This window comes from Octopus sinensis, linkage group LG9, assembly GCF_006345805.1.
Source record: "Octopus sinensis linkage group LG9, ASM634580v1, whole genome shotgun sequence".
NCBI classification, from domain to species: domain Eukaryota; kingdom Metazoa; phylum Mollusca; class Cephalopoda; order Octopoda; family Octopodidae; genus Octopus; species Octopus sinensis.
The window spans coordinates 68,001,223-68,026,109 of record NC_043005.1 but is presented as its reverse complement, the minus strand read 5'-3'; the positions used below and the strand labels follow the sequence as shown (position 1 = coordinate 68,026,109).

Sequence of the window (24,887 nt, the reverse complement as noted above, 5' to 3'; positions counted from 1 at the left end):
CCACCCGCCACACTTTGTGAAGTGGTTGACATTAGGAAGGTTGTCCAGCAGTAGAAACCATGCCAAAGAAGAGACTGGAGCTTGATGCAGTCCCCTGGCTCACTGACTCTGTCAAACTGTCCAACCCATACCAGCATGGAAGACAAACAGAAGAGGAGCTTTTAAAAATGAAGTACCAGAGTCAATTTCCTCAACTAAAATTCTTCAAGGTGTTGCCCCAGTATGGCAGCAGTCTAATGACTGAAACAGGTAAAAGATAAAACATAAAAGAATATCACATTTCTTTGACAAATCACATATAATCAACCATTGGGTACTGAAAGGAAAAGCTTATCATCCAAAGGAGATAAAAGATCTCAAAACATCTAGCACAGTTGTCTAAAGATACAGTACCATCATTAGCTCCATATACACTATTCATTATGTCTATAAAATTGTTAGCTCTATATACAGCATTCATTAAGTCAATTATTATTAACCAGCACCTTAGTTTCAACTTTTCAACTTCTGTCCACAAGATAAAATTTTGAAATGTTCATGCTTATTAAACAGGATTATGTAATATGTTTTGTAAAAAAACTAGAAAAGGAACAGCTCCAAGAGCAGATAGCTCTTGGTTCACAAACCCTCTAATTATTGTAAACAAGGACATAGCAACTAAGTCTTTGGGACCTTTGCAGAATCTGTAAGTGATTCATAATGACAGGGTACAAGGTTAAATTTTATAAAGACAGGATACTATTAACTGAATTCTTACCAGTATGTTACTGGTACTTATATCAATTAATGAAGGACAACAATAAAGGTCAATCCCAACAGGATTTGAATTATAAAAATACAGAGTTAAGTTGATAAAACTGTAAGATTTAACATCCCTGCCAACTAATTGCCATTTGTAAAACACATAATTCAGAGGAAATCTAGTTTTCAAAATGTTTTCACATAGAGACAAAATTAACTTTCAAAGGGAGGGTATGTAGGTATTTAAATTTATATATAACTACCATCTATTTATATATACAACTACCATTTATTTATACATACAACTAGCATCTATTTATATATACAACTAGCATCTATTTATATGTACAACTGGCATTTATTTATATATAGAACTAGCATCTATATATATATAGATTAAAAAGGTTGCAAGGCACAATGAAAATTTTAGAAAAATAAAGAAGGAAACAAGTGGAAATTTTACCGGTGAATGTGTTAAATTATAAGGCACTAAAAGAGAATGACTCTCCACAGACACAACAGTATATGCTTCAACACACGAACTCACATAAAGAATCTTGCAAACGAAAGCATATTTTGTTGTCTGGGGAGAGTCGTTTTATATATATATGATATATATATATATAACTAGAATCTATTTATATGTACAACTGGCATCTATTTAATTTTCTCTGAGAGATGAATGTACTCTACAGCAATTTGAACTCAAAACAATGAGGCAGAAACAAGTCCAGTTTTCTAAATTCATTTCCCTTTTAAAAACTTGTGTCTTCCTTTGGCATTAAGCCCGATATTTATAGACAAAAGGACAGTAAAGTTATGATAGTTATGATATTGAAATATTTAACTGAGAAAGATAAATGTTAAAAACTGACCTCTACATATGTACAGACAAAATACATCAACACTATGGAACATTAAAAATATTAATTCTCTTATTGTTTTACTGAGGCTGGCTCTCTTTATATTAAATAAAATACAATTGAGACAATTATCATTATACCAGTGATATAGTGAGCTTAAATAATTTATACAAGTAGTGTTCTGATAATGTAAAAGAGGGTAAAAAGGAAAGAAAAAGTTAGGTACCTTGCATTTCTTCTGAAGTATTTTCTCGTAATTTAGCCAATTCTTCAAACTCTACAGACATAGGAACATTAATCTGAAGAACAACAACAAAGAGAGTCAACATGGAACATGGTAAATATTAATTTTTATAACAGCAACACAGGCAACAACTACAATTTGTAAATTAATCTCATTAGCCATGTAAAGGCATGAATGCCAATCCACAGACAGCCAAAACAACAGAAGGCTACATTATGTATTTCGATACTTTCTGTATTGATAGCTTGAAATTTAAAGACTAACAAGCAAAACTGATCAAGCACTGGAGAAAATGCAGTGTTTATTCACATCTGTCTATATTCTAACTTTTGAAACCAGATCCTAGACCTGTCTTGATTGGAATTTAGCTTAATGTGAACATAACTCAGCTTGATGAGAATTAACATTTATTCAATTGCCAATGCTATTCAAAACAAATTTAGTGTATCAAAGAGATGAGTTCCAATAATTTAAATGTGAAGTTAATGTGAAGTTAATCTGTATTTTCCTAATGTTAAATTAATTGGTTCTTAGTCCAGTACCGAATGGTAAATATATGTTTACATTTTAGATAATTTTACATATATTTTTAGATATATACAAATAGTGCATATTTGAAATAGAGAGAGAAAATAAGTGCTTGCTAAGCATCTGCATCTCAAGATCGATTCCCAGTTATAACTCATAGTTCATAACTGTTTATTAGACCAGTATCATCATCATCATCATTTAACGTCCGCTTTCCATGCTAGCATGAGTTGGACGGTTTAACTGGGGTCTGGGAAGCCCGAAGGCTGTACCAGGCCAGTCAGATCTGGCGGTGTTTCTACAGCTGGATGCCCTTCCTAACGCCAACCACTCCGTGAGTGTAGTGGGTACTTTTTATGTGCCACCGACACAGGTGCCAGACGAGGCTGGCGAACGGCCACGCTCGGATGGTGTTCTTTACGTGAAGAATATATGACACCAAATACTGAATGTAAATGTAGTCATTGGATAGATAGGATTTCAACAGAAGGAGAAATACAAAAGTACTAATTAGAACTTGAAACCATATCTCATGATAATTACTGATCAGGAGATGTATGGTTAAGTTCTACATTGTGTTAGATTTTTATTTTTTGCTTACAACTTGTATATCCCATTTCTGTTCGATGTATAGAATTGTGTTCTTTGAACCATAAATCAATTATAAATTATTGGATATGTTACCCACCACCACAAAGTAAGAAAGGAACCCATCTTCTGTCAAACAGGTAAATTGAAGCAAGTAAAGTTATGTTCCTTTATCAGCACCACAACAAGATGCCTATAACAAGATTACAATAACTGATGGCCCTGTGGTCTATAGACTAGCCCTTCATTTCAATCATTATTGAATTTCAATTTATGTTTAAATTGCATTTTCAAGTTTCAAATATTTTGGGAGATTTGATTTATTCCTTTCCTCGTGTTTGGCTTTTGAAATATTTCAGCTTTGCAAATTGGAAATTTCAAGTTCAAAACTAACAAAAAAAGCACAATTTTGCCCGTTCTTCGTTTATATTTAATCACAATGAAAATATAAGGAAATGAAAGCAAAAATTTTAAGCCAGGCTACATATTTACATTCAACAAGATGAAATATGTTTTGTTATATGCCAAGATCAATGAAATTTATCATGGAAATGCTGAAGACAAAGAAAGAACATGAGACTGCTTCTGGGCAACAGGTTCTGTTCTCTTCTTCTATCTTCTCTACTCTCTAAAAACTAATAACAAAGTGAAAACTTCCCCAAGTTTGATCTCATCCAATCAATATAAATGGAATGTTTTGTGTACTTCAAGAACAAAATCAAAGAAATGTTCAATCATCTCACAGCACAAGAAGTGTTTTTGACACAAGAAACATTTACGGTAGCATGTGAGTGGGTGAAATTTTAAGACTCTTAAGAGGCTTTTTGGTACGTCCATGACAAGGCATTAGAAGTGAATTGGTAAGAAAGCATAGCCTCAAACAGTGCAAAAATGTTTTCGCAAAATTGATATAAGAGACAAGTATTGAAATAAAAAGTAGTGGAAAATTTTTTGCATTAAAGAAAATATCTTGTTTGGCTGACTTTTACTGAAAAGACAATCTGTCAATAACTATTAGAAAATTACATTTTTCTGTAAAAGCCAGCTTATGAGCAGATGTGTTAATCCTCGGGTGTTTAGAGTATGTCAAAAAAAACAGCATACCTACTCTACTGTATGTGTTCCTATTGTTAGATTATCGGGCCTTTATAACTGTATAACAGACTGATACACTCAACTAAATTATGATTAGTTCAGGCAGTGCTGTATAAATATTGTAGAACAAAGTTGTAAATATTTTATGGATAAGGATGACACGCAAATTCGTGAAGCGTTCCATATTTTTACGACAGGCACCCATGCCAACCCCCTTTGCTTGTGAAGACATGTTGGGGCAAGCGAAATCGAAATCGAATTGAACCAGCCAGGATCCCTGGTCTGGTGGTACGTAAAAAGCACTATCCGACTCGTGGCCGATGCCAGCACCGCCTCGACTGGCTTCCGTGCCGGTGGCACATAAAATACACCAATCCGACCGTGGCCATTGCCAGCCTCGCCTGGCACCTGTGCAGGTGGCACGTAAAAGGCACCCACTACACTCACGGAGTGGTTGGCGTTAGGAAGGGCATCCAGCTGTAGAAACATTGCCAGATTAGACTGGAGCCTGGTGCAGCCTTCTGGCTTCCCAGAACCCCGGTCGAACCGTCCAACCCATGCTAGCATGGAGAACGGACGTTAAACGATGATGATGATGATGATTGCAGGATATGTGATGATACATATGAGAACTCATGAAAGCACTGTAAGCTGTGGGTAGTTAGTACAAGAAAAAGAAATTCTTACTTCGCCGGGATGCTTCCGATGAAAATCTTTAAGGGTTTTCAGCCTGGCATAAAATTCTGCAAACTCATTAGGGCCAGACAGGGCAGCCACCTCTTCTTTCCTTTGCCTAAAATAAGGATGATTATATGTCTGACTAGTTACAAGTAGAAGAGTTAGAAAATTTACAGTTGTTCAAACGGTAATATACACAGTAACCATGCCTCGGTGACATGTTCAACAACAATAATGGCACAAAAGAGAGTCGTCAGTAAAATGAAAGTAGAACAATTTATTTTTAAAGAAAGCAATTCTTAGGGAGTAACAATTTATTGTTATTATTATGGATGGTCACTCTCCAAGTGTAAACCTGTGAGTCAGAGAAAGGGAACAGGAGAGGGCACTTGCCCTTGGTTGTTCAGGGAGATTTTGGACAGTGGGGTTCTTCGATCATCCCTAGAAGTCATCCTGTATCAGGAGGACTACATCTCTGTCATTCCTCAACTTTTTTGTTTTTGTTAACCTTTGTATATTATGTAAATTTCTCTTTCTTTTCACTGTATGCCCTGTATACTTTTTATTATTATTATAATCATTATCTATTTATTTAATCATTTAATTATATGTAAATCTCAACACTGTTTTGTATTGTACCCCTCATCCTTCACCCTGGTGGCAAATAAATATCAAATAAATGATAGCTCTGCTATCACCACCAGTAAAGATCCCAATTGAGAAGGGATCATCTCTACAAAGCTCTTCATTACATGCCTAGAAATAGTTATCAAGAATATCAACTGGACACATGACATCAATGGCTAGCAACTAACACACCTCTGATTCACAGATGACATTGTACTCATCACTGAAACCACAGACCAGCTGCAGACCATGCTGACAGACCTGGGCACTCATAGATTAGCACTAGTTTTTAAAATGAACCACATGAAAACAAAATATATGCGGTTGGAAGATGTAGCATAAGATCAAATAGAGGTGGGAAGTGATGAAATTGAAGAGGTAAAGACTACACCTACTTAGGGAACACAGTGAATATGCGATGTGATATGGATGTTGGAATCTCACAGGGAATAAGAGCAGGGTGGAAGGTGTTTACCTTAATAAAGGATGAGTTTAAAAACAAAAATAGACAATACCATATGAGTTAGACTCTTCAATAGCACCATCCTACATGCACTCTTATAAGCAAGTGAGATGTGGGCTACTATAAAGAGGATAGAACATTGAATTGCTGTGATGCAAAGTACCACAGAAAGATCCATGCTAGGAACATCACTAAGAGCACATTTGAAATGATTTAGTTCGAAAACAGAGTGGAGTGGATGAGGTGATTGCAGAGTACCAAAAGCACAAGTTCTGCTGGGTCGGACATGTCACAATGTTCACAGACAACAGGTGCACACGTGCAGTTGCCAAGTGGTATCCAAGAGATCAAAAAGGACCACTTGAAAGGCCTTTCCAATGATGAGAAGATGATTTAGTCAAGCAATTTGGGTTAAAATGGAAAAGAGTGGTGCAATCAAGACAGAAATGGAAGTGCAATGTGACCAGCACCATCATCATCGTTTAACGTCCGCCTGTGGGACAGTTCAACAGGAGCTGGCCAGGCAGAAGCCTGCACAAAACTTTTGTGTCTAGTGCAGGCTTCTGCTTGGTCATCTCCTATCAAACCGTCCCACCCATGCCAGCATGGAAGGCAAACGTTTAAACAATGATGATAATGATGATGCTGAGTGCAACAAAACATCTGATGGTCTGGTTGATACAGTGATACACACATACACACATAGCTAAACAGCCTATGCACTTATCAGAGTTGTACAAGCAATGTACAAATATATTGCGGCCGATGCCAGTGTCATGTTTCTATCTACCAAATCCACTCACAAGGCTTTGGTCAGCTTGGGGTGGGCTACAGAAAATGCTTGCCCACAGTGCCATGCAGTGGGACCGAACCCAAAGTCATGTGGTTGGGAAACAAACATCTTACCACACAGCCACACCTACAGGTAGGAGTAAGTAGAAGAAATTGCGGTGGAGTTGGAAATCAAGATAAAATGGTGAAGGCAAGATGTCAGGGTGGGTTCTCAAGGTACAAGTGGTGTGTGAACTAAATCTAATGAATTTTTTATGTTTCTTTTTTTTTCAGGAGCAGCATTATCGAAGAGTCAATGGCATTGGAGAGCATAAAGATTAAAGCTGTAGTTGAGAACAAGTTAGCTGACATAGAGGACAGGAAGCCATTTGAATATTAGGAGAGTCACCTACATCATGATGATTCATATTGGATATCAAAAGCCAACATCAAGACAGCTGCTCAGTGAATACAGTAAAAGTTTCAAGATGTGACGCAGATGACTGCAACAGAGATTACGAAACCATAACCAGCAGCAAAGAACACAGCAAGTGTTCAGACTGTGCCTGTATGCTGGTATTCATCCCCACATCTTTGAACAGGGATTTAGATCCAAGTCTGACAGCCATATGAAGCTGCTGGAGACTGTGGAGAGGGGTGCTGCTGGAAGGCCATATGTGTGTGGCAGCAGGATTTGGCTCCTTGCCACACATCTGGAAGTGAGAAGTGGTTGTCAGAGAATTTTTACAATTTCACCAGTTGCAATTTCTAACCTCCTAATCCCTTTGATAGTAATCCCATGGATTACTATATGTGGCACATGGTTAAGAAAGACACCAACTGCCAAGGCTGAGTTGGTGGCCAAGATCAAGGAAAGTTCAAAGATCTTCCCAGGTACAAAATGAGGTACACATGTGCCAGGTTCCAGAGTTATCTTAGAGCTGAGGTGGAAGCTGAGGGCAGCTACTTTGAGTAACTTATCTCCTAGCCATAATCTTGTTATTTTTTTATTTTTTCAAAATACTTTTATTTTTGCATGCGATATTGTGTTTTCCTTACCTTTTATGCAAACTTTCAAATTTAGCCTGAACACCTCATCATCCTCGTTTAACGTCTGTTTTCCATGCCAGCATGGGTTGGATAGTTCGACCGGGGTCTGGGAAGCTAGGAGGCTGTGCCAGGCTCCAGTCTGATCTGGCAGTGTTTCTACAGCTGGATGCCTTTCCTAATGCCAACCACTCCATGAGTGTAGTGGATGCTTTTTATGTGCCACCGGCACAGGGACCAGAGGAGGCTGGCAAACAGCCACAATTGGTTGGTGCTTTTTACGTGTCACCGCTGGCATCAGCCACGTTCAGATGGTGCTTTTTACGTGCCACCAGCACAGGTATCATAATTACAATTTCCATTTGATTTTTATTTTGATGTTGATGTACTTGACTCAATAGATCTCCTCAAGGACAGTGAGTCAATCTACGATCCAAGGTTAGCACAGCAGGCCGTCCTGCAAGCCATGAACTCACTTCATTTATATATTAAAATATGTATTAAAATAAAAGTGCAGCTTAGGTTTTAATTACTTAATTCTTTAGATTACTGAATGAGGTAGTGGCCTTGTTTTGCTTTTTATTTACAACTATCAGTATCGCCCGGCGTTGCTCGGGTTTGTATGGGAAATAACTATTTAAGCATTTTTAGAGAGTTATAGCCCAAAAATAGCCAAAAAATGCATTAAAAATGGGAAAAAAATTATGGTAAATTTTTTTTTAAATCGTTGACTCATCGTAGACATATTCAGAGAGTTACTTCCCTTATATATTAGCGAAAAAATGCATTAAAATGGAAAAAAATGATGTTAAATTTTTTTTTTAATCGTAGACTCATCGTAGACGCGCGCTAATACCCAGAAGGGCTTGATATGAATCACGGCTATAAGATACCCGGTTTTGGTTAAACTGCACCGCAAAATGTGGGAGTAGTTAGGAATCTAAATCGTAGGAGACAGACACACAACTTATCTTTTATATATAAAGATATTTACAATGATATATTCTTGCAGTAACATAAGCATTAAAAGTGTCAAAAGAACAAAACAGGAGAAAAAATTATTTTGAATAAAGTAAATCAGCTTGTAGCAAACATACCCATCTTTATCTTCATAAAGCTCCCTTAGTTCATTGGTGCAAGCAACAGATCTCTGCAAAAGGAAAGAGAAAAAAACCCAAATGTTCATAGTTTACAAAATGATTATTATTCATTAAAATGTTAAAAGCACTAAGAACACACTGTAAAGCAGTTAGCATTAGGAAGGGCATCCACCTACAGAAACCAAGCCAAATCAGACTGGAACCTAGTGCAGCTCTCTGGCTTGCCAGCTCTGGTCAAATCATCCAACCCATGCCAGTATGGAAAACGGACAATGAGGATAGACCATGAAGTAAGAGTTACACTGAGTTCAAAAGAGTAAAGATACTTCAAGGTTAACATGAAGAAAGATAAATCAATTAGTTTTAGTTTCATAAATTATTCCAAATATCTTTCCCACAACTAGTGTATCTCAAACAGCTAAATTGATTGGGTGTCAATAATGCTTGTACAGTCAAACTAGCCCTGCTCAGATATCATAGCCAGACACTAAACACAAAATCAGAACAAGTCCATCTAGTTGTAAACAAACAGTATGAAATAGATCAGTGATTCCCAACGTGGAGCACACAAGCCACTGGTGGGGGCCTAGGAAAATTGTGGTAGCCTCATTAACCTTAAACACAAAGTTATGATTTTCATGAGCAATGATAACTGAAAAGGAAGAGTAACTGATACACTCTGACTGAGTACCGTAAATCCTCGAGTATAATCCGCCCTTGAGTATAATACGCAGGGGATTTTTAGGGGGCTGTACCTCTGAAAAACTTAAACCTTGTGTATAATATGCACCCCTTCTCTAACTTGAGTCGTGCATAATTAAGCCAGCAGCACCTAGTCGAACAAACACTTCTGCGCATGCGTAATACAATAATGGTGATGTTCTTAACTGTTATATGGGAATGTAAATATGTTTGCAAATTGTTTTTGTTACATGTTATTTTGTGTTCTAAATACTTTTATTTTAATAAATATGGATGATTCTTTTATGACTTCATTGCTTTCAGGCTTAGCTTAAGGTATTTTCGCGCCCAACATCACAAAATGCATCTCAATAAACATTGCCGGACAGCAAATAGAGATTCGGACATTGCTCAGAAAATATTTTTCACTTTTAACCTCGTATATAGTATGCACTAGGGGTTTTGACCTTTAAATTTTGGGGAAAAAATGCAGATTATACTCAAGGATTTATGATATACATTGATCACCTCTGCAAAGCACACAAAAGCAGACTGGACTTAGATAAAAGCACATGTCTAGATTGCAACACTACAACCCAAAGCGTGCAGTATAATCCTCATCTTGACAGAGGCATAGTAAATCTAGAACAACGAATTTGTAGGTAGAGCCTGGTTATTAGCTGACTATCTGTTTCTTAAAACTCTGCTGGATTAGAGATGACTTAACATTACAAGACAGCAGTAGCAGCTAGTTGAGAATGAAATATTTTGATTACAGACTCTGTAGCACTAGCGATGCGATATGGCTTGTTCCTCATTCATTAGGTAATCAGGATTACAGTAATGATCCAACTTTCAATACAACAAACCAATGAAATTAAAACAGAATGAAAATGAAAATATAGGCGTAGGAGTGGCTGTGTGGTAAGTAGATTGCTTACCAACCACATGGTTCCAGGTTCAGTCCCACTGCGTGGCACCTTGGGCGAGTGTCTTCTATAGCCTTGGACTGACCAAAGCCTTGTGAGTGGATTTGGTAGATGGAAACTGAAAGAAGCCCATTGTATATATATATATATATATATATATATGTATGTGTGTGTATATGTTTGTGTGTCTGTGTTTGTCCCCCCAACATCGCTTGACAACCAATGCTGATGTGTTTACGTCCCCGTAACTTAGCGGTTCAGCAAAAGACCGATAGAATAAGTATTAGGCTTACAAAGAATAAGTCCTGTGGTTGATTTGCTCGACTAAAGGCAGTGCTCCAGCATGGCCACAGTCAAATGACTGAAACAAGTAAAGGAGTAAAAGAGTAAATGTTAACTTACATCAAACAAATATTTCAATCTTTGATCAGAGTTGATCTGTTCTCTTGGCTGAAAAAAAAAATAGAAAAAAAATTAAGAAAATAGTTACTGGGAAAACAGTTTTTATGTATTTTAATACAGATTAATCGTGGATATGAGAAATCAGTAGAATGCAAATGGAAACCCAAAGCTTACACTTTGGTACATTAACTAAAATTCAGCAATCAAATAAGTCTGTAGCTGTTTAACCCTACAGTATTTAGATTTCTTTGTTAAATGTAATGCTTGTTTATTCAGATTGATATGAATTAGTCATGCCTCACTTTGTAGCTTTGAGATTTAAATGATGCCATTGTTTTTTATAGAATAATATTGTAGGGTAAATGGGAGAGGCCGGATCTTGCCAGTTAGAAGATAATACAGGTAGATTATTTTGGCCAGATATGGCCAGTTTAATTGCTAAAGCATTTCTAATGATTTAGCATTCAGATTAATTCAAAACAATGTGAATAAATAAGCTAATATAGCTGGTTCCATGGTGTAGTGGCTATCACATCTGCTTAACACACAGACGGTCGTGAGTTCAAAACTTGCTGGAACCTCAAATGACTTTTTTTATAGGCGTAGGAGTGGCTGTGTGATAAGTAGCTTGCTTACGAACCACATAGTTCCATGTTCAGTCCCACTGCGTGGCACCTTGGGCAAGTGTCTTCTACTATAGCCTCGGACCGACCAAAGCCTTGTGAATGGATTTGGTAGATAGAAACTGATGAAGCCCATCGTGTGTGTGTGTGTGTGTTTGTATGTCTGTGTTTATCCCCCCAACATCACTTGACAACCGATGCTGGTATGTTTACGTCCCCATAACTTAGTGGTTCGGCAAATGAGAACGATAGAATAAGTACTAGGCTTACAAACAATAAGACCTGGGGTCGATTTGCCTGACTAAAAGTGGTGCTCCAGCATGGCCACAGTCAAATGACTGAAACAAATGAAAGAGTAAAAGAGAGAGTAAATAAGCTATACATTTGACGGAATAATCATGCATGATATTGTAGCTTCAAGATTTCAATGATGTGATTGTTTATTTTTACAAGGACATTGTATGGTGAGTGTGAGAAGCCAGATCTGACCAGTTTGAATATAAAACAAGTACAATATTTTGGCTGGATATGGCCAGTTTCAATGCTAAAGGATTAAATGCAAGCTAGGCCTCAATCAAAGAGATTTAACGATTAAAGGCATTCCAATCTTGACCATCACATATTTTTCTAGAACAGAGTACATAAGGGTCACATTATCCAAAGGCGGCGAGCTGGCAGAAACATTAGCACGCTGGATGAAATGCTAAGAGGCATTTTGTCTGTCTTTATGTTCTGAGTTCAAATTCCGCCGATGTTGACTTTGCCTTTCATCCTTTCAGGGTCGATAAACTAAGTACCAGTTGCAGACTGGGGTCAATCTAATCGACTGGCTCCCTCCCATCAAAATTTCAGGCCTTGTGTCTAGAGTAGAAAAGATTATCTAATGTGTTCTTTCTGTAATATTGAAGGACTTTTGGCTCCTATTTTATGCAGGGCATGTGATGTGTAGAGGTTCCCATGTTGTCTATCAGTTTCTGCACAACTAAAAATAGTCTATTAATTCTAGAAAAGTAGAGTAGCTGTTTACATGATGTAGGAATACAATATATATTTGTGTTGGAAGAGCATTAGAGCTTGCTTGAAGCATTGAGATAAAAAAAAAAGTAAAAATAGCAAAATAGTGAAAACGGAGAGCTTCTTACAATGCAAAAAAGGAATATATTTAATTCCTTTTTTGCATTCTAAGAAGCTAGGCCATCTTCAATATTTTACTGGTGTATTTTTGTGTTATTTTAAAAATGCATTCAAGATTACTTTTGTATTTAAAAAAACTTCCAAATTGAAGAAAAACAAATTTTTGAATCAAATTGCAAAAAAAAAAGAAAAAAAATTCTAATATGATTCTGAGTCATGAGATCTACCATTAAATATTTTGGAAAACTCTAAAAAGCATTTGTCTATTTTTATCAACAATATAACATCTGGCAATATTTTATGTTACCTCAACATTAAAAGACACATACTTTTGTTCTATACTCTTTATGGCTAAGTCAGTTTGCCAAGAGAACAATCAAAACTTCTTTCACATGAGTCCATGCCATAAGAACTCCACCCATCCATGAGCCTCCACATTAGTGGTTCTCAACCAGGGTCCATGTAAGATTTTATTGTTAAAATTCATGGGCTATAAATTGATAGTACTTCTACAATACATAAAATACTTTTTTTTAATATAATTCCTAATAGTATTTCATTATAAAAAAAAGTAGGATTTTGTCTTTTCCTATGTACATCAAATGGCTACGGAAGCCCAATAGGAGTAAAATAAGAATCAAAGAGGTCCATAAGCAAAAATAGTTGAAGAACCACTGCTCTATATAATCATTCAACCTGCTAAAAACAGCCAAATCTCCCTCAAATCACATTTTACTGTCTTAAAAAAAGAACAACACAATAGATAATGATGTACCGAATGAAATTTCAGAGGGCTGCAATCTCAAAAAGAAGAATTGAGGGACTAACTAAAGTGACCAGTGCAGAGTGTCAGCAGTGAGATACAGTAAAGGTGATAGAGGAAAGATAGGTAAGATTAGTGGGTTTGACTGTAGGCAATATACAGTAAGAATTCTCGCTGCTCAGCCAGACGGATTTCTTTTGGATTTGAGCCCAGGTGTCAGTGTGTACAGCAATGATATTAGCCTACAGATTTTGTGAGCAGTACTTCAATATCGGTCTTACATGAACTTTGCAGAGATTTACCAACTGATCAAGACTAAAGTAGTTCTTGGCTCAAAAGAGGAATCCTAGTCTTTGTATTACTGTTTGACTAATATTTTAACATGTACCTATCAAACCTTCTATTATCTATTATCAATTACTTGTTTCAGTCACTGTACAGCAGCTATGCTGGGGTACTGACTTGAAGGGTTTTAGTTAACCCTTTAGTGTTTGCATTATTCTGCCAAAATTAATGCTTTTTCATCTACATTGTTTTGAGCTAATCCTGCATTATCTTGTAGCTATGAGATTTTGATGAGGTAGCTGTTACTTTTTAAAACAATATTGTAGGGTTGGTGTGAGAGACCAGATCTGGCCAGTTTGAACATAAAACAGGCAGAATACTTTTGGCTGGATATGGCCGGTTTAAATGCTAAAGGGTTAAACAAATCAACCCTATAGAAATAATACGTTCCTAAATCTCTCTCAGAGATTTAGGAACATTTCTAAATCTCTCAGCATGATAAAGTAGCAGCACGATAAAGTGATATGTTGTCAACTTCATGTGACAGTCCCATGAAAGGGAAGAATGCTACTGTTATTTAGCCCTAAGAAACATAATTTCCTGTTGGACTTGACACATTTCTTGTGTCATTATATTTTCAAAGTGGAGACAAGCACCTCCACCCAGCAAAGCCAGTTTCAGACTCATTGCTCATCATCAGACTGTATGTCACATTAAGTTGACAACATACTATCACTTTATCATGCTGCTACTGCATAAATCTCTCTGAGAGATATAGAAATGTATTATTTCTATTTTTAAAAATCAATGAATGTATTTCACTTGAAATATATATGTTTTCAAAGGTAGATAGGCATCGACAGCTACCAAGCCACTTTTTGTTGTTGATTTTTTGAAGAACTCTAGCCGAATTTTTTTATGTGAAACCACCATTGTTGGGTGGTAGTGAATAATTGAGAAAAATGAGAAGTTATGCAGAAGCTATTGGAGGCCGAGTTCCCCTAGACCCAAGTGTGCTGAAACAGGAGATGTTACAGTGGAATAGAGAACTGATAAAGAAATATAGTAGCATGGTAGAGAAGGAAGAGTCAAATATAAAAATGACCCTGCCAGAGGGGGGAAAAAGCGAAAATGGAAATGAAGACGGTCATATTCAGAACATTTTCGAATAAAGCAGAAGAATTGAACACGCGCCACAGGAAGAAACAGAAGAAATTTGGGAAAGACATATAGGAGACAGCATAGCATTCTTTACAACAGGAAAGAGATTTGTGTCTATAGTGGTAACCTTTATAAGTGTACTGCAATTGCAGAAAGGTTGCGGAGCACTATTCTAGACCAGTGCACTGCAACCAGTATGCTTGTGAGTTTATCACATTGGTGTACCATGAGATGATGCTAGATGTGTCAGAGTGTAATCATCACCGTTTAATGTCCACCATTCATACTAGCATAGGTGGGACGGTTTCACAAGAGATGGCCAGGCAGAAACCTGCACCAGATTTCTGTGACTGTTTTGGCAGGATTTTTACACCTGGATGCCTGTTCTAACACCAGCTGTAAAATTCCTGCTAAAACAGTCACAGAAGTCTGGTGCAGGCTAGCATGGAGGGTAGACTTTAAACAGTGATGAAGAAATGGTGATGATAATTACACTGCGACATACCTAGCATGAAAGAGTTACTACACCTGGCCAAAGTAACAGTTGCTATAGTGAATGCCATTGAAAGACTGACCACATGGTCCACACATTTATTACTGACAACTATTAATACAAAACCTTTAAGCTATCAACAGGTATATTTCAGGGCAACTGGTAGTGAGATGTGGGCCCAGAATGCAGAGGGCATGCAAAGGTTAGAAAGGAATGAGACACGTATCCTCCGCTGGATGTGTAATGTAAGTGTACATGTTTGACAGAGTGCCAGTGTTCTGAGAGAGATGTTAGGTATAAGAGGAATTGGTTGCTGTGTGCAAGAGAGAAGACTGTGCTGGTTTGGTCATGCGATGTGGATGGACGCTGACAGCTCCATAAAGAAGTGCTAGTCTCTCAAGGTGGATGGAACAGGTGGAAGTGGGAGACCCAGGAAGACATGGGATGAAGTGCTGAAGAGTGACCTCAGGAAGGTGAGCCTTTCAGGCGAGATGACAAAGGACTGAGATACCTGGCCATTCTCAAGAAGACCTGTACCATACAGCTGAAGTGCTTAGACCAATCTCTTGAGGTGGTGCCATGTAAAAGTACCTGTGCAGCAGTGCCACATAAAAAGTACCCATGGAGTGCTATGTAAAAGTGTGCATGTGACACCACATAAAAGCACCCACACTCTGTAAAATGGCTGGCATTAGGAAGGACATACAACCATAGAAACCATGCCAAAACAGACTGGAGTATGGTGCAGCTGCCCAGCTTGCCAGCCCTGGTCCAACCATCCACCCTATCCCAACATGGACAACAAACATTAAATAATGATGATGATGATGATGTAACAGTTAGGCAGATATTAAGAACTTTGTTTGTCAGAAAGAGTGTTCCAGAAATATCAGTGTCTGACAATTCCTGTGAATTTTGCCATGACTTGTATACCAACTTGATAAGATTGAATGTAAACCAATGAAATTACTTCCAAAATCAAATGGAATTGCAGAAAGAATAGTCACATAGGCATAGGAGTGGCTGTGTGGTAAGTAGCTTGCTTACCAACCACATGGTTCCAGGTTCAGTCCCACTGCGTGGCACCTTGGGCAAGTGTTTTCTACTATAGCCGCGGGCCGACCAAAGCCTTATGAGTGGATTTGGTTGACGGAAACTGAAAGTAGCCCGTCGTATATATGTATATATATATATGTGTGTGTGTATATGTTTGTGTGTCTGTGTTTGTCCCCCCAACATCGCTTGACAACTGATGCTGGTGTGTTTACATCTGTAACTTAGCGGTTTGGCAAAAGGGACCAACAGAATAAGTACTAGGCTTACAAAGAATAAGTCCTGGGGGTCGATTTGCTCGACTAAAGGCGGTGCTCAAGCATGGCCACAGTCACATGACTGAAACAAGTAAAAGTAAAGTAAGTATATATGTTAAAATGAGCTTAAAATAAAGGTTCTATTAATGCACATTTGTGTCACATGCTTTAAGTTAACAGACAATCTCTCACTCAGGAGGAAAATGTCTTAGTTCATTCAATTCAAAGGGCAGACAAATACAATAATTAATAACAATGGCTTATGAAACTAACCACAGCTCTAATTTGGGGTTGACATAGAAGAAATTATGAACCACGCCAGGCTAGACTGATATCTCAATCAGGAATTAATTCAGAGTGAATAGAGTATAATTAACTCATACAGATGAAATAAGCCATAGCATAATATTGCTTGTGAGCAAAAGACAGAATCAGCCCCTCAAACTTTGAAAGACTATTAAGACAGATTGTAATAAAACAACTGATGCAGGAACCAACGTAACAAATATCAATCAACATAGTTCTTGAATAATCTTTTCTACTATAGGCACAAGGTCTGGATTTTGTGGGGAGGGGGGCAGTCAATCACATCAACCCCAATACTCAAGTAGCACTTAATATATCAACCAAAAAGGATGAAAGGCAAAGTGGACTTCAGCGGAATTTGAACTCAATGTAGCAGCAGACGAAATACCTATTTCTTTACTACCCACAAGGGGCCAAACACAGAGAAGACAAACAAGGGCAGACAAACGGATTAAGTCGATTATATCGACCCCAGTGCGTAACTGGTACTTAATTTATCGACCCAAAAGGATGAAAGGTAAAGTCAACCTCGACAGAATTTGAACTCAGAACGTAACAGCAGACGAAATACCACTAATCATTTCGCCCAGCAGGCTAACAATTCTGCCAGCTCGCAGCTTGTTCTTGAATAACAAAAGGAATCAAACTAATTTGCTTCCAAGATGGTCACACACACACGCACCTTCTCTTGTTGGGATCACTAGCACTTTATAATCTCCCTTTCATTCAACCTCTTTTTTTTTTATTTTATATATATATATATATAGTAAATCCGAAAAAGAACAAACACAAAAAACGCAATGCAAGGACATGGTACAGGTAATGTATTAGCAGATGCTCAGGGAAGGAAAGAAAGATGGTTTAACGTTTCGAGCAGACACTCATCTTTGGAAACAGAGGAAAGTTCAACAGAAGAGAAGACGGAGGAAGGAAATTGCCAATGATTCACATTTGGTTACATTTTGAAATGCCTGGAAGGAAATGGGTGAAGAAAATTTTCTTTCTAAGACAGGAGAGTGTAAGTGAAGGAGGTATGTGCGTGTGTGCAAGTCTGTGTGTGTAATAGCATATGTGTGAGTGTGGTTTTGGCTGTTTACATGTGCATGTGTGAGTGAACTTTGTGTCACTTAATGTTATAGGAAGAATTAAGTAGCAGGAGTGGCAGTCTTCTGTGTAGTTGTGTGTCTCTTCACACAATGTTGTTAGCAGGATAGCTTTGTATCTATGTATCTCCTCTATAGCACTCGTGCTTGTCCTTATTTCTTTATTGCCCACAAGGGGCTAAACATAGAGGGGACAAACAAGGACAGACAAAGGGATTGAGTCAATTATATCAACCCCAGTAATGATAAGGCTGTTGACTGGGAGAACACAAACACGGTTTAAACAGTAAGCTTGGCAGGAAAGAAACGTGCCTTTAAACAGTACAAAAACAACAAAAATTGGAAGGTTCAGTTATGTAGAGGTTGATGGAAGAAAAGCAGGACAAAAACGGCTTTATCGATCGCATTCTCACCTGGAATCGATTTTTGTAATTTTTTCAAGACATATACACGCCCTGATACCATCAGTATCTACATATCAAATTGGAGCGCAATCGGATGGAGGATGCCCGAGAACTGAGAAGACACACACACACAGACAGACAGAACGGATTTTATATAAGAGATAAATGAAACAAGACAAGAACAAACCATTTCCAGTAAACACAACCAATACTTTTCACATTACATCATACATACACTTCAAGAAAATGTTTACACACAAGTTAGCCTGAGCTAATAAGACAAGCAAAAACAAAACAGTGAAATGTACTTTTAATCACAAACAAAACAACAAACGGTTTGATACCTGTTAGTACAACTTAATAAAATCCACAAAATCCTATTTGTCTGTCTGATAAATATATTTATTTATTGTTAATTCTCGATTTTTTTGCTCAAGTGAATCGACGACTTTAAAATGGTTTGTTGGTACACAAGTAGCTGTGTGGTTAAGAACCTTGCTTTCTCCAATCATGTAGTTTTGGATTCAGTTCCACTGCACAGCATCACCTTGGGCATGTGTTTTTTTTTTACAACAGCCCGAGCCAACCAAAACCTCACGAGTGGATGTGATAGACAGAAACTGAAGGCCTATAATATATATATATACAGAAATTCCTTAACTATCGAAGGTGTTATGTTCCAAAACACCCCTGCAATAGGTGAAAATTTGCAAAGTAGAAACAGTACTGCATATTTTTTTTTATTATTTTTATGTCCTTGCCAGTGGCACTTAAAAAGTACCAACCCATCGTGGCCATTGCCAGCCTCCTCTGGCCCCTGTGTTGGTGGCATGTAAAAAGCACCCACTGTACTCACGGAGTGATTGGCATTAAGAAGGGCATCCAGCTATAGAAACACTGCCAGATCAGACTGGAGCCTGGTGCAGCCTCCTGGCTTCCCAGACCCCAGTCGAACCGTCCAACCCATGCTAGCATGGAAAACGGACGTTAAATGATGATGGTGATGATTCAAGCTTTTATAAACTCTGCCCACACTCTTAGGAGTGTCTTCTCTTTTTTTGCATTGTGTTCACTGGAAATGGTTTGTTCTTGTCTTGTTTCATTCATAATCTATAGCACATTATCATTCTGCTGTTATGTTTATCCAATGAGTTGATCTCATCTACATACAAGACAGTTACTTCAGCCATATATTTTAGATAAATACATCATCGTTTAACATCCGCTTTCCATGGGTTGGACGATTTTGACTGAGGGCTGGTGAACCAGATGGCTGCGCCAGGCTCCAATCTAGATTTGGCAGAGTTTCTACAGCTGGGTGCCCTTCCTAACGCCAACCACTCTGAGAGTGTAGTGGGTGCTTTTTATGTGCCACTGGCACTGGGGCCAGTCAGGCGGTACTGGCAACGACTTTGCTCAAATCTTTTTACAGGTGCCACCAGCACAGGTGCCAGTAAGGCGACGTTGGTAACGATCACGCTCAAATGGTGCTCTTGGCACCCTACTAGCACGGGCACAAGTGCCAGTAAGGCGACACAGGTAATGATCACACTCGAATGGTGCCTTTTAAGTGCCACTTGCATGGAAGCCGGTTAGCCACTCAGTCAATTATCACGCTCGTATGGTGCTCTTTGCACCCCGCTAGTACGGATGCCAGTCATCGAATGTGATTTTGATTTTGGGAGAGATATTAGAGTGAGTAAAGTGCCCCACTATCACAAGCATCACCTCCTGTTAGCCATGAGTGATGAAGGAGTTTGATACCAGAACTTAGGAGTGTCTTCTGCCAGCCTCGCCTGGCCCCCGTGCCGGTGGCACGTAAAAAGCACTATCTGTTCGTGGCCGTTGCCAGCACCGCCCCGACTGGCCTCCGTGCCAGTGCCACGTAAAAGCACCATCCGTTCGTGGCCGTTTGCCAGCTCCGTCTGCCACCTGTGCGGGTGGCGCGTAAAAAGAACCCAACTCGCGGAGTGGTTGGCGTTAGGAAGGGCATCCAGCCGTAGAAACACTGCCAGATCAGACTGGGCCTGATGCAGCCTTCTGGCTTCACAGACCCCAGTTGAACCGTCCAACCCATGCTAGCATGGAAAACGGACGCTAGATGATGATGATGATGATGATGATGAGGAACATAGTGATGGGTAGTTGCTGGTGCTGCCTTTTTATAAACTTCAATAGCTCCGTCGATTGCATTTCTGAACTGCAATGCTTTTGTCCAATCCTTCCATCCTGCCCTCGAATTCTCCAGACTATCTCAATTTTTTGACATTTCTGTCAGAATACACCACTCTGCTCTCACTAACTCCATCCACACTGACTCACACTACTACATTAACTTCTCCTCCTCCCACCCTACCCACACCAAGCTCTCCATCTGTGCAGGCTCTGCAGTGACAACCATGACTTTGAGGCTCAGTCTCAACTCATGGCTTACCATTTCATCCTACATGTCCACCACTGTCCACACTGCCCTAGCCAGTGTATAACCTATGGACCATATCTCTGCTCTTTCTCCTCGCACCCATCCCACTATTGCTCGTCTTCCCTCACCTACCACCACTCCACCTCACATATCTTCTCCAACCTACCCCTTCTTGCCTTCAAACGAGCCCAGAACCTATGTGACCTCCTGGTCCATAGTTTCTTACCTAACCACCTCCTCTCAACCTGGCATGTTCCCCTGCTCCCACCCATGCTGTCACACTTGCCCCTACCTCTCCAACACCACCATCCTCACAGGTACCCATCATTGTCCCTATCACATCACCAACTCCTTTACCTGCACTTCTAGTAATGTCATTTACTGTATCTCCTGCTTTCTCTGTCCTTCCCTGTACATCGGTGAAAAAGGACTTTGCTTGGCTGACCAGTTCACGAAGCACTTCCAAGACATCAGACTCAACAATGACACCCCGGTCTCACACCATTTCCGCTCTACCGGTCATTTGCTACAACATCAGCTTGTGTTCAGACTATCTTTGTGCAGGGCCATCTACACTCCCGCCTTTGCCGTGAAGTGGAATTAATCTTCTCTCTTCACTCCTTTGCACCACATGGGCTCTACTCTCCTCCTCTCTTCAGTTCATGTGAGATATTAATACTTTATCATCCATCATGACCATATGGTATGTGACCAACCAACACAAGCTGTCGTCCAGCCAGATCCTCACAAGTGTGGCTGTGTGGCAAGAAGCTTGCTTCCCAACCACATGGTTCCAGGCTCAGTCCCACTGCATGGCACCTTGGATTAGTGACTTCTACTATAGCTTCAGGCTGACCAAAAGCTTGTGAGTAGATATGATAGATAGAAACTAGAAGAAGCCAGTCATATGTATGTGTATGCATGTGTGTGTGTATGTGTGTGTATTTATCCCCCACCACCACTTAACTGGTGTTGGTGTGTTTGTATCCCTGTAACTTAGCAGTTCAGCAAAAGAGATCAACAGAATAAGTACCAGGCTTTAAAAAGTACTGGGATAGATTCATATGACTAAAAATTCTTCAAGGCAAAGCCCCAGAATGGCTGTAGTCTAATGACTGAAACAAGTAAATGATAAAAAAGATAGATGAAAACACAGTACACAGGATCCAATACAGAAATTTTAAAATACCACATAGAAAACAATCATATGGTTTTTGGTTTAATCCTATTTCACAGCATCTTGGACATGTGACTTCTACCATAATGTACCAAAAAGTAAACAAGCCCAGTGCATGAAACTGAGTAGATGGAAATTGTATAGAAATTCATTGGATGAACTTCATCTTTTATAGAATGGTGGACTGTCACTCAGTTTAACCTGGTCCTTGAGTGGTTTTAGCAGAATCCACTCTTTTGCAGGTATTTTGGCTAGGTTGATTCAATCAACTACTCCCACCTCCATGAAGATGAATCAAAAAGTATTGGGTTGTCCGGAAAGTTCATGCTGATTTATAGTAGCTTACCTTTCGACTTATTTTAAGAACATGGTTGAGTTCATAAAATAGAATTTGACTACACCTCCATTTAGAGCACAGTTTAAGCTATCTTTTCGTGGAAGAAGGTTTATGTTCCTATAACCTGTGTTAATTCTGTAACCCTTTGAAATGGAAGATAAGGCAGTTCATTTTCGGCACTTGATGCTATGGGAACCAGACAAAAATTGCTGCAGCTCGGCTGGGATTTGTTACCCCACCCTCCATATTCACCAGATATTGCTCCTTCGGATTTCCACTTATTCAGGTCTCAACAGAATAGTCTTAATGGTAAAAATTTCAATTCCTTGGATGACATAAAAAGATACCCTGATGAATTGCCATGAAACCACCTCAATTCTGGGGAGAGGGTATTTTCAAGTTAAAGGAAAGATGAAGATGCATTGTGCAACAAAATGGTTCATATTTGGTTGATTAAAGATGTAATGGCAAGTATTTATTGACCTTTTCCTTTCCTTTAAAAATCAGCACGAACTTTCCAGACAACCCAATAAAATGGGTGTACATGTTGTAATTTTAGAAATAATACTTCTACTCGAAAAATTGCCCTCTGAACAATTTTTCTGCTTACGATAAACCCATTCTTGTCTCTTCTTTCATACTTTAACCTCTCAACACCTAATATAAGGCCACCTTCCTCTCCACTATATTCTCACTCAGTTGAGGGACTTGCAAATCTTGCAAGTTACATGGTAACCTCACTGGTGCAGGTGCCTCAAAAATGCACCCAGTATTACTCTGTAAAGCGGTCGGCATTAGGAAGAGTATCCAGTCGGAGGTACTGTGCCATAGCAGACACTGGAGCATGATGCAGCCCTCCAACTCATCAGATCCTGTTGAACCAACCAACCCATGCCAGTACGGAAGATGGATGTTAAATGATGACACATATGTACTGAAACTACAGCTTGAGGATCGATCTTCAACGACATTTCAGATGCTACTCTTCATTGTTCTCCATACACACTCCCATGCTAGCCAAGATATATATATATATATATATATATATATCATCATCATCATCATCATCATCGTTTAGCGTCCGTTTTCCATGCTAGCATGGGTTGGACGGTTCAACTGGGGTCTGGGGAGCCCGAAGGCTGCACCAGGCCAGTCGGATCTGGCAGTGTTTCTACAGCTGGATGCCCTTCCTAACGCCAACCACTCCGAGAGTGTAGTGGGTGATTTTATGTGCCACCTGCACTGGAGCCAAGCGAGGCTGGCATCGGCCATGGTCGGGTTGGTGCATTTTACGTGCCACCTGCACGGAAGCCAGTTGAGGCGGCACTGGCTTCGGCCACGATTTGGATGGTGCTTTTCATGTGCCACCGACACGGAAGCCAGTCGAGGTTGAAGCCAGGCACATAAAGAGCACCATTCATGTGAGCATGGAAAGCGGACGCTAAACGATGATCATGATGATGATCAGCCTACCTGGGTCATCATATGGAATTCATACTAATTCCTTTTCTGCAGATTGTGTATCCCAGTAGTGCATGCAAAACTGCAACCAGTATACTTTGCATTCAAACCTGCCAGGACATATTGAGAATAATTATGCAAATAATCATTAAAAATGCTGTCTTCATTAGGTTTATTTTTTAGGCTTTGCATCCATTTCTCTCCAAAGCTGAGTCAGATTCACATGCATCCATGCTTGAGAGTTCTCTCCAAATGAGTGTCAATATAAAGGAGATTTCATAGCCAGTCTGTAACTCCTGTTATCACCCAGAGACGTTTATATACAAAAGAGAGAGCTGAGAATCAAGTCCTGATGGACACAAAACTGGTATGCTAAATTTCTCACCTAACTCATTATCAACTCATAACTCACAGACAGCTGGCAGAAACGTTAGGACGCCGGGCGAAATGCTTAGCGGTATTTCGTCTGCCGTTACGTTGTGAGTTCAAATTCCGCCGAGGTCAACTTTGCCTTTCATCCTTTCGGGGTCGATTAAATAAGTACCAGGGGTCGATGTAATCAACTTAATCCGTTTGTCTGTCCTTGTTTATCTACTCTGTGTTTAGCCCCTTGTGGGTAGTAAAGAAATGGGTTTCATGGCTTTCATAAACCATTAACCTTCACATTTTTCTTAATCATCACCCTGTCAAAGGCCTTCTCCCGTGAATGAAAGGAATAGCAGCTTGCTCTGAACTAAGTTATCTGTTATATATGTACATATATATATATATATCAAGGAGCACTCTGTCGGTTATGATGATGAGGGTCCCAGCTGATACAATCAACGGAACAGCTTGCTCATGAAATTAACGTGCAAGTGACTGAGCAATCCCCAAACACATGTACTTCTAACATAGTTCTCAGGGAGATTCAGAATGGCACAGAGTGTGACAAGGCCGACCCTTTGAAATACAGGTACAACTCATTATTGCCAGCTGAGTGGACTGGAGCAACATGAAATAAAGTGTCTTGCTCAAGGACACAACACGTCACCAGGAATCCCTAACCACTAAGCCACGCGCCTTCACTATATATATATGTGTGTGTGCAGCGTTATCAAGGGCATCCAGCCATACAAACCATACCAAAACAGACAACTGGAGCCTGGACC

At 39.2% G+C, this 24,887-nt stretch overlaps 1 protein-coding gene across 1 annotated transcript in view; it reads right to left on the bottom strand.

Annotated features, from left to right (window-relative positions):
- The window catches only part of LOC115215623 (splicing factor 3A subunit 3), a 140,712-nt gene that overhangs the window by 114,374 nt on the left and 1,451 nt on the right, over positions 1-24,887 (bottom strand). The window contains exons 2-5 of the mRNA XM_029784857.2: positions 10,758-10,805; positions 8,743-8,795; positions 4,747-4,852; positions 1,831-1,903 (exon numbers count right to left, since the gene is read on the bottom strand). Coding sequence (XP_029640717.1) covers positions 1,831-1,903; positions 4,747-4,852; positions 8,743-8,795; positions 10,758-10,805 — 280 coding nt within the window. The remainder of the gene's footprint in view (positions 1-1,830; positions 1,904-4,746; positions 4,853-8,742; positions 8,796-10,757; positions 10,806-24,887) is intronic.